Source organism: Anolis sagrei, chromosome 2, assembly GCF_037176765.1.
Source record: "Anolis sagrei isolate rAnoSag1 chromosome 2, rAnoSag1.mat, whole genome shotgun sequence".
Classification (NCBI taxonomy): Eukaryota; Metazoa; Chordata; class Lepidosauria; order Squamata; family Dactyloidae; genus Anolis; species Anolis sagrei.
Window position 1 is genome coordinate 297,400,620 of NC_090022.1, and position 14,043 is coordinate 297,414,662.

Genomic DNA, 14,043 nt, shown 5'->3' on the forward strand with positions numbered 1-14,043 from the left:
ATGAGACAATCCAAAATGAAACAAGAGATAATGCCAGAAAGATGACACTCCCAGGTTGGGTGGCACTCAAGGAGCCCCTTGGGTACAAAAGAGGGCAACCACGAATGATAGGAAGACACTGGTCTCTGTAAGTCATGAGATAACATGGAGACCAAGGAAAGACCATGATTGTAATGGAGAAGACAACCCAAGACAGAAAGTGGGGCAATAACAGAGCTGGAGCAACCCAATGGTTCTCAACCTGTAGGTCCCCAGATTTTTGTCCTTCAACTCCCAGAAATCCTAACAGCTGGTAAACTGGCTGGGATTTCTGGGAATTGGAGGCCAAAACACTTGGGGACCCACAGGTTGAGAACCACTACCTTAAGCAAAACAAGCCCATGCTAACGGCATAAAGGGAGATGCACAGAAATATTCCATTGCCAGTTGTGTCATGGACCACACTGTGCCAAAAGTGTAAACAGTGCAAAAAGGGTCTCCCACAATAAAATACATTCCAACTAGTAAAAAGTAGGAGAAAGCTTTTCAAATGTAAATAAAGTGGAACCATACAAAAATAAACATTATTTTCCATGTTAACATACATATTGTTCCAATATGATTTATTATTGTTTATTTTTTGAATTAGATACAGGGTCTTAGAGCCTCTAAAGCGGGCACGGGTGAACTTTGGCCCTCCCCAGGGGCGGCTCAACCCATTACGCAAAGTAAGCATTTGCAGTATAGTTGATTTTGCTCAGGGGCACTCTTGAGACGCTCTTGGGGGAAAATAAACCTTGACATATGCAAGTTATAGTTCCTGGGATGCATAGTTCACCTACAGTCAAAGAGCATTCTGAACTCCACCAATGATGGAATTGAACCAAATATGGCACACAGAACTCCCACAACGAATGGAAAATATATATCAGTGATTGGTTGGGGTGGGGGGCACGCCAAAATACTGTTTGTTTACCGTTGAAAATTACCTAGGGCCGCCTCTGGCCCTTACTCCAGGTGTTTTGGACTCCCAACTCCCACCATTCCTAACAACCTCAGGCCTCTTCCTGAGGCTCTTAGGAATGGTGGGAGGCCTGAGGCTCTAAGGAATGGTGGGAGTTGGAGTCCAAAACACCTGGAAGGAGAGCCAAAGTTCGCCCGTGCCTGCTCTGAAGGCAACATGGATTTTTTTAAGGTGAACAGACAGGCTGTCCATGTTCACAGTAAGTCTTACCAGATGAATTCTGATGTCTCAGCTTGAAAACATGTCATTTTCCTTGCTTTCGAAGCGGGGCTCCAGTTCAGAATCCAGACAGCTCAGGAGAAAATCAGACCTGGCAGCGGCCCAGAAAACAACGGTGCAGCCAAGGCCGAAAACAACTCCACAAGAAAAGGTAAATTCCTCTCTCTTTCTCTGAACTCATCCGGCAAGTCGAGACTCTCCCTTAGGGTTTCCGAAGGAAGACTGTAGATGGTGTTTCAAGGAAGCCGTTGTCTAGACTTGGGTCTCCTCTCCAAGGTATTGTATTATGGAAATACAGGGATCCCAAAATCTAGGGAGGTAAAACTGAAATCCAAAACAAGAGTTTCAGATAAGGAGGAGTCAACCCTAACAATAAATCCTGCTTCAGTCTATATAATTCACTGTCCTCGGTTGCTATAAGGTCTGGGGCAGAAGGTCCCATTGGTGATAAAAGCATCCAACTCCACCGCTCCCTCTCTGCCCAAGGAGTTATGCTCAAAGCAGGCTTGCATTTTAGGAAACAATGCCATCCATAACACCAACAAGGCCATAAAACCTTGTGTACTCCAATCCATAAAAAGGGATGCCATCATAAACATACTTGTTTACAAGGCATTACGAACCCCTTCATTGTTTTATGCTGCAACGGGTGAAGGCAGTCGTCCCGCCGAGAGCTATAAAGCAAACCGATCCAGAACTATCATTCACCAGCATTGTTAAAAAGTTCAAAAGAAGCACATAATATAAAGCAGTGTTAAATAATGTATCAGTATTTTATAATGCCCAGCACAAGGCGCAAAAGTGTCTTGATTCAAAAATGCTACATTTGAGGGTATTTCAAATTGGGAAAAAAGAAGGCTCAATCAGTTTTGCTAACACAATAATGAGCTGTTACTCCATGGCCAATGTTCTGTCCTTACTTTACATAGGCAATCCCTCGTAGCCCAATGATGACGGTCCTCCAAATGTAGTGTCTTGGTGGTGGGTCCGTAGGTGACTGTGGAGCCTGATTCTTGACCCACATGTTCTCCCACAGTGAGGACAACCGTTTCCAGGTGGAAGGTGGTCCCTATCAGGGTTGGTTGGAAGTGCCTTCCACTTGGCACATTTCTCCCTTTCACCCTCCATTCATGCTTCTTTGAATTCCACAGCACTGCTGCTCACAGCTGACCTCCATTTAGAACGCTCAAGGGCCAGGTCTTCCCAGTTCTCGGTTTTTAAGGTTGGCTTTAAGCCCATTTTTAAATCTCTTTTCCTGTCCAAAAACATTCCATTTTCTGTTCTTGAGTTCTGTTGTTGTTGTTCATTCGTTCAGTCGTCTCCGACTCTTCGTGACCTCTTGAGTTCAGAGTATACTAACTGCTTTGAGAGATGGTGGTCAGGTGTGATGGTGCGAGTTGCGCCACCTATATGTAGAACTGTTAGTTGCAAGACTTAAACTGTTATATCATGTTTAATCCTGCCTTTTTACCCTGCCTATGTATAGTTGGATTGATTGGTTATGTATAGCTGTCAATCAATGTTGTTTGCGCCTCAGCTCAATTGTTTGGCTCCACCTCTTCCTGGAGGAAGGGAGCGCTTTCCTTTTCCATTCCACCATCAGACTTTATATCAGATGGACGTGAGAAAGAGGCTTGGCTCTAAAAGCCCCTGATTAAGTTACCTCTCAGCACCAATTCTGAGGTTCTTACCCTTGAGACTTATGCTTCATGTTCAGACCAACCCGAATGACGTTGGGAAGTCTCAAGCGCCTTCAAAACAGTTCTTTTGGCACCAGAGGAAGACCCTGTGTCTTCAAACATAGACCATTTGGACTGGGGTTGCGGATTGCTCCGGCATTTACTGCCATTGAGAAAGAGGGACCTGGAAAAGCTTCTCAGCTGCAAAACGTCTTGGACCCAAGACAACCAGAGACTGTAATGTACATTTTCCTTCACCCCTTTGAAACTTCCAGCTTATTGCCTTAAAGAGATAACTCTCTGGGAACAATAAAACTTATTTTGGGTTATCTATAGTGTTTGGGTCTTTGAGAATTCCAGTTTCCTAAAGGAGGGCAAGAAGCAATCCCCTAGGGGAAAGATGTCACGCCCATGCCTCTTTCACTAAGAGCTATAGCCCCCAGGTGCGATGGCACATCAGGCATTCAGACAGCAGGCTAGTCCAGTGAAGTTGATGGCATAGGAGCATCGCTTCAATGCTGGTGGTCTTTTCTTCTTCCAGCATGCTGACATTTGTCCACCTGTCTTCCCAAGAGATTTGCAGGATTTTTCAGAAGCAGCACTGATGAAATTGTTCCAGGAGTTGCATGTGACGTCTGTAGACCATGTTTCACAGGCGTATAGCAAGGTTGGGAGGACAATTGCTTTATAAGCAAGCCTCTTGGTCTCCCTACAAATGTCCCAGTCCTCAAACACTCTCTGCTTCATTTGGAAACATGCTGCACTCGCAGAGCTCAGGCGGTGTTGTATTTCAGCATCAAGCAAAATTCTAAAAATATGACAAGGTAATACATTAAAAATCTGCCTCACTGTGCTGCCACATGCTGGGCCTGTAATAATTGATTTTTTAAACAGGACGTGCTCTTTGTGCCCAGCGGGGAGCCGGGGTGCCTCGGGTGAGAGGCCTTCAAGGATTTTCCCATACACAGTCTTTAAAAGGCTTGAAATGTTTAACAAAGTTCTTTATTATTGCTTAGGCCTTCAATAAAACAACAAACACTTCTTGGATCGTCAGATTAAACAAATGCTTCTTAACTTGCCCCAAAATGGACAGGCACCTTGCTTGGAGAACTATTTCTTTCTTTAATAAGGAAACCCTTTTTAACCCCTCCCAGGCAATCTACTGTCTAAGCTTTGCTGATGTGGGTTCTACTACTGGTTCCAATCTGCATCTTGGATCCCAAGTAGACCTACCAGTCAAGGCTATGTAGATTCTCCAGCTGGAGTTCTTTGGGTCTGCAAAACTGTTTTCTTCCGAAACTTTAGAACTGTTTCCCTCAGATGCTGTAAAGCTGAGAGGCTGTAAGCTCCCAGCCAGAGCTTTGGGACTGTTTTTCTCTGGAATTTCTGCCCCGGATGCTGTAGGAAATGAAGCTTTTCTACGGATGGAGCTAATCCACGTCCTGTAGCTTAGCTTTCCACTATAAGACTGAACTAAAAATGACTCCCTCTCTTCCCATGGCCCTGGGGAAAGGGGCAGAACCAAAACTTAACAATGATAGACAGGTGGCTAGCCCTATGATTGCAAACCAAGGGAAGCCGCCTTGTTGCAAATGCATGGAACCTTGGAATATATGCAAACACTCAATAGAAAGAAAATGAAGCTGAAGCTCCTGGTACAGCCGTACCAGCACACTCACACTTTAATCTTCTTGATCTGCTGATGTGACTAACTGAGGTTTCCCTCCACTCTGTAGATTCCCCTTTACAGATACTTTGGGGTGAAGCTGAGGGATTCAAGGCATAAGGATGTCGTCAGTGAATACCTGCACACACTGATGGGTTTCGCATTCTATGATGAAGTAGACAGAGAGGTGAGTGGAAGTCCCTGAAAGGTTCCCTAAATGTTATCTCCAATATGGAGATTGGATGTTGTCGCATGAAGTGATCTGATTTATAGTTTCCAAATCATGACCTCCCTGAACCATTGCAAGCTGGATAGCAAGTGTCACAGAAGCAAGCAAAAATACAGCAGAGTCCTTTCACAGCAAACACGTGTGCTTCAGTCCATCTATTAGCTGAGTCCAACTGCCAGCATCTGATCTTCTCTACACACACTATTTAGTAAACTCAGGGATTCAGGTTTTCATCCAAAATATCTGCAGGCTTTAATCTTCACTACTGCAATATATACAAAGGTACAATCAGGATGCGGAGATCCATGTTCCTTGTTCTAGCAAACAATCAGTCGTGAAAGAGTTACATACAGCACTGTTTATAAATGCTGATGTATTTTATGTGGCACTATTATGTGCTCCTCTGTATTTATTTATTTACAGTATTTATATTCTGCCCTTCTCACCCCGCAGGGGACTCAGGGCAGATTACAATGTACATATACAGGCAAACATTCAATGCCATAGACACACAACACATATAGACCGACAGTCAGAGGCTGTTTAACATTCCAACTTTTCTGTCCACCAGGGGAGTTGTTGCTTCACCTTCCATCTGCGACACTGATGAAGTACTTCCTCATTCCCTGCATACTTGCTGGAGATTTTTATGGCCTCCTAAATTAGTTAAATTAGCCTCCCCACATAAGTGGTACCTAATTTTCCTACTTGACAGATGCAACTGTCTTTTGGGCTGCAAAGGTCAACAACAAGCTACACAAATTGGCCGGAAGCTCACTCCGACCCAGGTTGGCTTCGAACCCATGATCTTTTGGTCAGTAGTGATCTTAATGCAGCTGACTCCTAGCCAGCTGCGCCAAAGTCCTGGTGCTATATACAAATATACAATCATGATACAGAGATCCATTTTCCTTGCTCTAGCAAAAAATCAGAGTCATGAAAGAGTGACATACAGCACTGTTTATAAATGCTGATGTATTTTATGTGGCACTATTATGTGCTCCTCTGTAAGCCGCCCCAAGTCCCTTTTGGGAGATGGTGGTGGGATATAAATAAAGTTATTTATTTAAGTTATTTATTTAACACAGGCAGATGCTGACACTGAGTCACATAGGAGAAAGAAAATGTGATTCTTTCATCCTCCTTATAGAGCCACTGTGCTGTCACGTGCTGGGCCTGTAAAAAGGTCTGTAGACAGGATGTGTTCTGTATGTCCAACGGGATGCCAGGGGGTGCCTCGGATTAGAGGCCCTATAGATATCCCTAAACAAAGTCTTTAGAAACTTGGAAAGTTTAACAAAGTTCTTTATTATAGGTCTTCAATAAATCAAACAAATACTTCAAGGCTTTCTTAATCTTGTCCACAAGGGACAGGCAACTATCTTCATGAACTGTTTCTTCTCTATCAGGGAAATCCTTGACCTCTTCCTGGGCAATCTGTCTAAGGCTCTGCTGGCGTGGGCCCCTACACCTGGTCCAAATTGCGTTATGGCTGCCACGAGTGATTCTTACCAAACAGAGTCCTTTTGTAGATTTCCAAGAGGAAAGAAGGTCTTCAATTCCCAGCGAAGGCTAGCTATAAAGCTGTGGGACTGGATCCCCCCAGCACAAGCTATGCTTCTCTGTAGAGCTGTGGGACTGAATTCCCCCCAGCAAAAAGCTGTAAAAGACAAAGCTTTCTACAGGTGGAATTGATTCACGTCCTGTATGAAAGGCTTCTCTGTGTGAACTGAACTAGAGGTCCCCCTTTTCCATCCTAAACCCAGAAAAAGGGGCGGAACTAAAGAACCTAATGATGCTTGATGGGTCATTGGCCCTATAATTGCAAACCAAGGGAAGCCACCTTATTGCAAAATGCATGGAACCTTGGAATACATGCAAACACTCAAAGGAAGAAAAAGAATGTATTGTCGAAGGCTTTCATGGCTGGAATCACTAGGTTCTTGTGGTTTTTTTCGGGCTATAGGGCCATGTTCTAGAGGCATTTCTCCTGACGTTTCGCCTGCATCTATGACAAGCATCCTCACTACCTCTGAGGATGCTTGCCATATATGCAGGTGAAACATCAGGAGAGAATGCCTCTAGACCATGGCCATATAGCCCGAAAAAACCTACAACAACCCATTCAGACAAATCTTTCTTTTCTTCCGTTCTCTCGCCTGTGAACTTCCCATGACTTCCATGAATGCCTCTATAACATGGTCCTATAGCCCGAAAAAACCCACAAGAACCTAAAGAAAAAGAAGTTGGAGCTCCTGGTACAGCTGTACCAGAACAGCCACGATCAGTAAAGGACATGGGCTGATGCAACCCTTTGCAATAACCCTCACCTCACGTGGTGGCTCAGCCATTACCACATTCCCTTAGGTATTGCATAATGACACTCACAGTCATAGCCAGGTGCTATCAATCAATCAATCAATCAATCAATCAATCACATGTTCATCAAAACAGTATTTCTCCTATGATTAGGAATGCTGTCCCATTTCTATCTAACACACATGGCATTGCATAATCTCGTATCACCCTTTTGAGAAGGTCTCTAATAACAATAGGAGTTTGGGGTGCCTTTCTTTATTGGGCAGGATGTGGTTTAGTATGTTTGGGGACTCTGTGTGAAAAAAAGACACCAAAACACTGATAAAAAATAATTCTAACAGTAGGGAACGTCAGGAGCAGCATGCAACTCAGTGGTACATTTTGCCCAATCCTTCCTAATGGGGAGGAAAAGCTAAACAAATGTTTTTGTCAATCAGGATAGTGAGTGGAAATGACCAATACTGACATACATTATTTCGTTCAGGGTGTTTCCGAAGCCATTGGCGTCATTGCGTTTTGCCACCTGTCTGAGATCCTTTGTGTGCTCAGAGATTATGGCCACTTGATGCCCCAAAGGAAATCTGTGCAGCAAATACCAGAGGTAAGAGCATCAGCATGACATTGTATGAAAGGCTGATAGAAAAGATCCCAGGAGATTGTATCTGAAGTAGTCTGCAGTGCCTTTCATGTATCCCATGCAGCTGTGGACAAGTCTCCATAGGGACCACCAAACGCAGCAGCATTGCCCAAACACGAATCAAGGAACATGAGAGGCACTGCAGACTACTTCAACCAGAGAAGTCAGCCATAGCAGAGCACCTGATGAACCAGCCTGGACACAGCATATTATTTGAGAACACAGAAATGCTGGACCACACCATCAACCACCATGTCAGACTACACAGAGAAGCCATTGAAATCCACAAGCATGTGGACAATTTCAACAGAAAGGAAGAAACCATGAAAATGAACAAAATCTGGATACCAGTATTTAAAAAACTCTAAAATTAGAACAGCAAAACAATCAGGCACATCTAATCACCTCTCAACAAAAGATTGCCCCAAGCACTGCCAGGCCATCAAATGCTAATCAAGGTGGTCAGTTGAAACATTCACACCTAGCTCCAACAGACAAGAGTCCTTTGTCCCACCCTGGTCATTCCACAGATATATAAACCCTTTTTCCTAGTTCCAACAGACCTCACTACCTCTGAGGACGCTTGCCATAGATGCAGGCAAAACGTCAGGAGAAAATGCTTCTAGAACATGGCCATATAGCCCGAAAAAACCTACAACAACCCACTGTTGATTCTCTTTTTGGTTATTGTCAAACCAGATGGTGCAAAATGCACAATAATATTAACTATGGCTTGTTTGAAACTCATTCTCATATGCAACAAAAGCTAGCTTGTTTCAACAAAACAACATAAGTCGGACGAACCAGTTTAGAGTTAGGACAATGTAAACTGAAACAGAAAGCTTTAGAGAGGGGAAGTCTCAAGAATGTAGAAAATATACCTTTTTAGGGGAAAAGAAAGCAGTGATCCATCTCCAGGGTTGATATTTGTTGTTATTGTTGTGCAATTTTAAGTCAATGTATTGTCGAAGGGTTTCATGGCTGGAATCACTGGGTTGTTGTAGGTTTTTCGGGTTGTATGGCCATGTTCTAGAAGCATTCTCTCCTGGAGAGAGAATGCTTCTAGAACATGGCCATACAACCCGAAAAACCTACAACAACCCAATTTTACATCATTTCCTACTAATGACATCCCTAAAATGAGCCTGTTATGGGGTTTTCTTGGCAAGAGTTGCCCTGACCATCCTCTGAGGCCTTTCCCAGCGTCACCCAGTGGGTTTAATGGCCAAGTGGAGACTCGAACCCTGGTCTCCAAGAGTCCTTCTCCAAAAATCAAACCATGCTGTTGTTTAAATGTCCAAAAAAATATTTCCTTGAAATCTCTGTATGTTTTCTGGGAAGAAGGACATGCAAATACTCAGTGGCTAACCTGCTTAGAGTCTAACTAGCTTTCCCTTTATATCTATGTATGATGTCAAATGCCGGTGTTATCTCACAATTTGTTTTGGATTCCCACATACGTAGTTTTCTCCCCTTGACTCCAGGAGCTAAGGAATATCTCCGAGGGTTACATCCGCACCGCCTTAATATTGTGCTATGGGCAAGCGGCCATGGGTGCGAAGCCAGAGGACATGCTGGCTTTGGTGGAGCTCATGGTGTCGGAGATCCTCTTCCAATACCGAGGCACCTTCAAGGTACCGTCCCCTTTCCCTCTTGGATCTTACCATTCTGTGGTGCCATCCCAGTGGCCCTGTCACACCATAGAAGTATAGTGTCATGATTCCACTTTAGCTGCCATGGCAACGTCCTATGGATTCCTAGGAGAGATATGTAAAATCTACAGCTTGGAACCTTCCCGGATGAAAAGCACTTGACTTCCCAAGAATGGCACCATAGCAATTAAAGTGCAATCATAATGAAATAACTTTGGAGAGTGGATGAGCCCCTGGACCATGCCTCCATCCAAGGATTGACCAAACGGTGCTAGGAGGTTTCCACACAAAGAGTATTCCAGTGCAGAGTAGCCACTTCATAAGTGATTTTTGCCACTCAATGTAAAATATTAACACTGGAAATCATGACATTTTCTTTCCCTCCAAGTTAGGGCAGGACTGTCTCTTGGCCTGTCTGTCTCCATAATGTAATCTATTACCTGTTGTCCTATGACCCCCCTCAAAGTCTCCCCCTGCCCCCGATTATTCCTCCCTCTCTCCACAACTACCCCACCTTTTTCAACTTCCTTCTCCTTCCAGGATGAGATGTTGAAGAAGACCTTCATGAGGTCTGTGATTATGATAAGCAAGGCTCTTCTGCACATCAGGAAGAACGACGTTCATTTCCCCCGCAAAACCGAGCTGGTCATATGCATTATCGTGAGTAATACATTCATTTTCCCTAAAAAGTCCGCACAAGGTGAAGCTCTATAGTCAGCTAAAGTCTGCCAGGGCGCATCTACACTGTGGAATTAATGCAGCTTGACACCACTTGAATTTGTCATGACTCAAGGCTATGGAGTCATGGGAATTATAATTTTCCAAAACCTTTAGCCTTCTCTGTCAAGAGAGAGAAAGGAGATTCCATCTGAACATTAGGGAGAACTTCCTGACTGTGAGAGCTGTTCAGCAGTGGAACTCTCTGCCCCGGAGTGTGGTGGAGGCTCCTTTTATGGAAGCTTTTAAACAGAGGCTGGATGGCCATCTGTCAGGGATGATTTGAATGCAATATTCTTGTTTCTTGGCAGAAAGGGGTTGGACTGGATGGCCCATGAGTTCTCTTCCAATGATTCTATGAGTGGGATAAGCTCCTGCTGTTAGCCCCAGCTTCTGCCAATCTACCAGTTTGAAAACATGCAAATGTGAGGAATAATAATAATAATAATAATAATAATAATAATAATACTTTATTTATACCCCGCCACCATCTCCCCAAGGGACTCGGAGCGGTTTACATGAGGCCAAGCCCAACAACACATCAAAAACAACAAGCAGTAATAAAATAACAAGCAATAAACAAAATAAACAATACAATTAATATAACTCACAAGTAGACAATAAGCACAAGAATTTAAAAACCTATGGCTGGGCCAAATGTAATAGTTAAAACTTTAAAAATAAATGCTGGACGTGAACAGAGGATGTCTCTATCTGGAGGGTTTTAAATCAAAAGTAAAGAACAACTAACTGAACTCCATGGTTTCGCATTGATGTGGCAGTAGATCAATACGTACTGCTTCTGCAGGAAGGTAATAGTGTCCCATGCAGTCATGCTGGCCATATGACTTTGGAGGTGTCTATGGACAACGCCAGCTCTTCAGCTTAGAAATTGAGATGAGCACCACCCACCAGAGTCGGACACGACTAGACTTAATGTCAGGGGAAACCTTTACTTTTACCTTACTGGAAAAGAATAACCTTAGAATAGAATAGCTCTATTGTCATTGTACACAAATCACAAAAACAACATACCCACTCCTCCACACTCCTACCACCACACAGCCCCCAATGCCACATCAATGCAAAACCATGGAGTTCAGAATAGTTATAGCTCTAAGATAAAAGTTATCTCTCAGTCTGTTTGTCCTTGTCTTTGTCACCCTGTACCATCTGCCAGGTCCTTAAGATCCTTAAGAATGTTCTGAACGTTAAGGCTGCAGGACTTGAAATGATCTTCCAAAGAGAAAGAACTTTACGTGTTTTCCTTTCCCAAAGTCAACCACAGAATCATAGAATCAAAGAGTTGGAAGAGACCTCATGGGCCATCCAGTCCAACCCCATTCTGCCAAGAAGCAGGAAAATTGCATTCAAATCACCCCTGACAGATGACCATCCAGCATCTGTTTAAAAGCTTCCAAAGAAGGAGCCTCCACCACACCCCCTCTGGGGCAGAGAGTTCCACTGCTGAATGGCTCTCACAGTCAGGAAGTTCTTCCTCATGTTCCGATGGAATCTCCTTTCTTGTAGTTTGAAGCCATTGTTCCATTGTGTCCTAGTCTCCAAGGAAGCAGAAAACAAGCTTGCTCCCTCCTCCCTGTGGCTTCCTCTCACATATTTATACATGGCCCTCATCATATCTCCTCTCAGCCTTCTCTTCTTCAGGCTAAACATGCCCAGCTCCTTAAGCCGCTCCTCATAGGGCTTGTTCTCCAGACCCTTGATCATTTTAGTCACCCTCCTCTGGACACATTCCAGCTTGTCAATATCTCTCTTGAATTGTGGTGCCCAGAATTGGACACAATATTCCAGGTGTGGTCTAACCAAAGCGGAATAGAGCATGGGGAGCATGACTTCCCTAGATCTAGACACTAGGCTCCTATTGATGCAGGCCAAAATCCCATTGGCTTTTTTGCTGCCACATCACATTCCTGGCTCATGTTTAACTTGTTGTCCACGAGGACTCCAAGATCTTTTTCACACGTACTGCTCTCGAGCCAGACATTGTCCCCCATTCTGTATCTTTGCATTTCGTTTTTCCTGCCAAAGTGGAATATCTTGCATTTGTCCCTGTTGAACTTCATTTTGTTAGTTTTGGCCCATCCTCTCTCTAATCTGTCAATATTGTTTTGAATCCTGCTCCTGTCCTCTGGAGTCTTGGCTCTCTCTCCCAATTTGGTGTCGTCTGCAAACTTGATGATCCTGCCTTCTAACCCTTCCTTGTCTTTGTCACCCTGTACCATCTGCCAGGTGGTAATAATTCCAAATAAAATGAATATGCTGGTGAGATGGATCCTTAAGAATGTCCTGAATGTGAAGGCTATGGGACTTGAAATGTTCTTCCAAAGAGGAAGAACTTTACGTGTTTTCCTTTCCCAAAGTCAACCAGTGGGCTTCCAGAGCTGAGCAGGGATTCATACCCAACTTCTTAAACTGTGCAATTGTTTATTATGCTTTCAGAATGTTTACACTGTTTTTAGCATGTTGAATGTTATTGTCTGACAGTGTTCCACAATTCAAACTTTTCTATTAATTGTAGTGTGTAAGTCAGACAACAATCATATGAGATACAGGAAGGTTGAACAAATGGAGGAGTGAATGAATGGATAGAGCATAGACCTAGCTAAGATGTTGATGGTGTCAGTGGAACCCTCCTGTGATGTCTTTCTCCACCACAGGAAGTGATTGAGGAAGAGCCGCTGGGGTCATTCGCCATTACGATCCTTCACCAGGCCTTGGTCACAGTCACCTGCATGACGTATGTTCTTGGGTTTTGTATGTTCTCTCTTTCCAAAACAGAATATCAAGTCACATAATCCTCATTATCTACTTTGAACTAGATTGTGTAAGTCTACACTGCCATATAATCCAGTTCAAAGCAGATAATCTAGATTTTATACAGCTGTCTAGAAGGGACCCTAGATATATGGGTTTTTGAGGAGCATGTTCCATCCATCACTGTAGTTATTTCCCCCTCCCCTTTCTTTCTCCTCAGTTCCTTGAAGCCACCAGTGGACTCGGAGGTGAGGTCTGACCTGGTGAGCAAAAGCATCAAGAAGGTCTTCTCCTTGCCTGCTCTGAAGATGACCAAGCTAAAAGCAGGAAGTCCAACGCACCCGATTCAGAGCCAGGTGACCCACCCAACCTACCTATTCAGGGAGTCTCAGAGACTCCCTATAAGGCCCTATAAGGAAGGCATTATTTATTTGTCATGTCAGGGCAACCAGTCAATTGTATTACATTTCTAACAGAACAAAACAGACAAAATACAAAATACAAAATTTGCAAGTTTGGTAGTAGATTCTTACTGGTTCTTTGACCAGTAGCTGGCCACTTGGAGTGCTTCTGGTGTTGCCGCAAGAAGGTCCTCCATGGTGCATGTGGCAGGGCTCAGGTTGCATTGCAGCAGGTGGTCAGTGGTTTGCTCTTCTCCACACTCGCATGTCGTGGATTCCACTTTGAGGCCCCATTTCTTGAGGTTGGCTCTGCATCTCGTGGTGCCAGAGCACAGTCTGTTCAGTGCCTTCCAAGTCGCCCAGTCTTCTGTGTGCCCAGGGGGAAATCTCTCATTGGGTATCAGCCATTGGTTGAGGTTCTGGGTTTGAGCCTGCCACTTTTGGACTCTTTCTTGCTGAGGTTCTTGCTCGCTGAGGTTCCAGCGCGTGTCTCTATAGAAAGCAGGCATTGATGCTGCTTTATTGGCCTGGAACACGAACACCAATAAAGGATGTAGCTATGGAGGAGATACTCGTCCATAAACTGGTGGCCCTTGCATGAAGCAGGGACACTCCAAACTAAGGGAGAGTTAACTCTTCATCCAAAAAATGGAAGCTGTTTTGGATGGAATTGAAGCTGTTATTTGAATACTTTGAAAGAAAGACAAATGTTGACTTTAAAGTAACTGCAAGGGGATTTTACTAAA

General features: G+C 43.9%; 1 protein-coding gene across 1 annotated transcript in view; it reads left to right on the plus strand.

Moving 5' to 3' along the window:
- Positions 1-14,043, plus strand: part of LOC137096441 (maestro heat-like repeat family member 5) — a 65,832-nt gene that overhangs the window by 5,118 nt on the left and 46,671 nt on the right. The window contains exons 3-9 of the mRNA XM_067465584.1: positions 1,269-1,373; positions 4,638-4,754; positions 7,600-7,716; positions 9,237-9,386; positions 9,945-10,064; positions 12,800-12,879; positions 13,117-13,252. Coding sequence (XP_067321685.1) covers positions 1,269-1,373; positions 4,638-4,754; positions 7,600-7,716; positions 9,237-9,386; positions 9,945-10,064; positions 12,800-12,879; positions 13,117-13,252 — 825 coding nt within the window. The remainder of the gene's footprint in view (positions 1-1,268; positions 1,374-4,637; positions 4,755-7,599; positions 7,717-9,236; positions 9,387-9,944; positions 10,065-12,799; positions 12,880-13,116; positions 13,253-14,043) is intronic.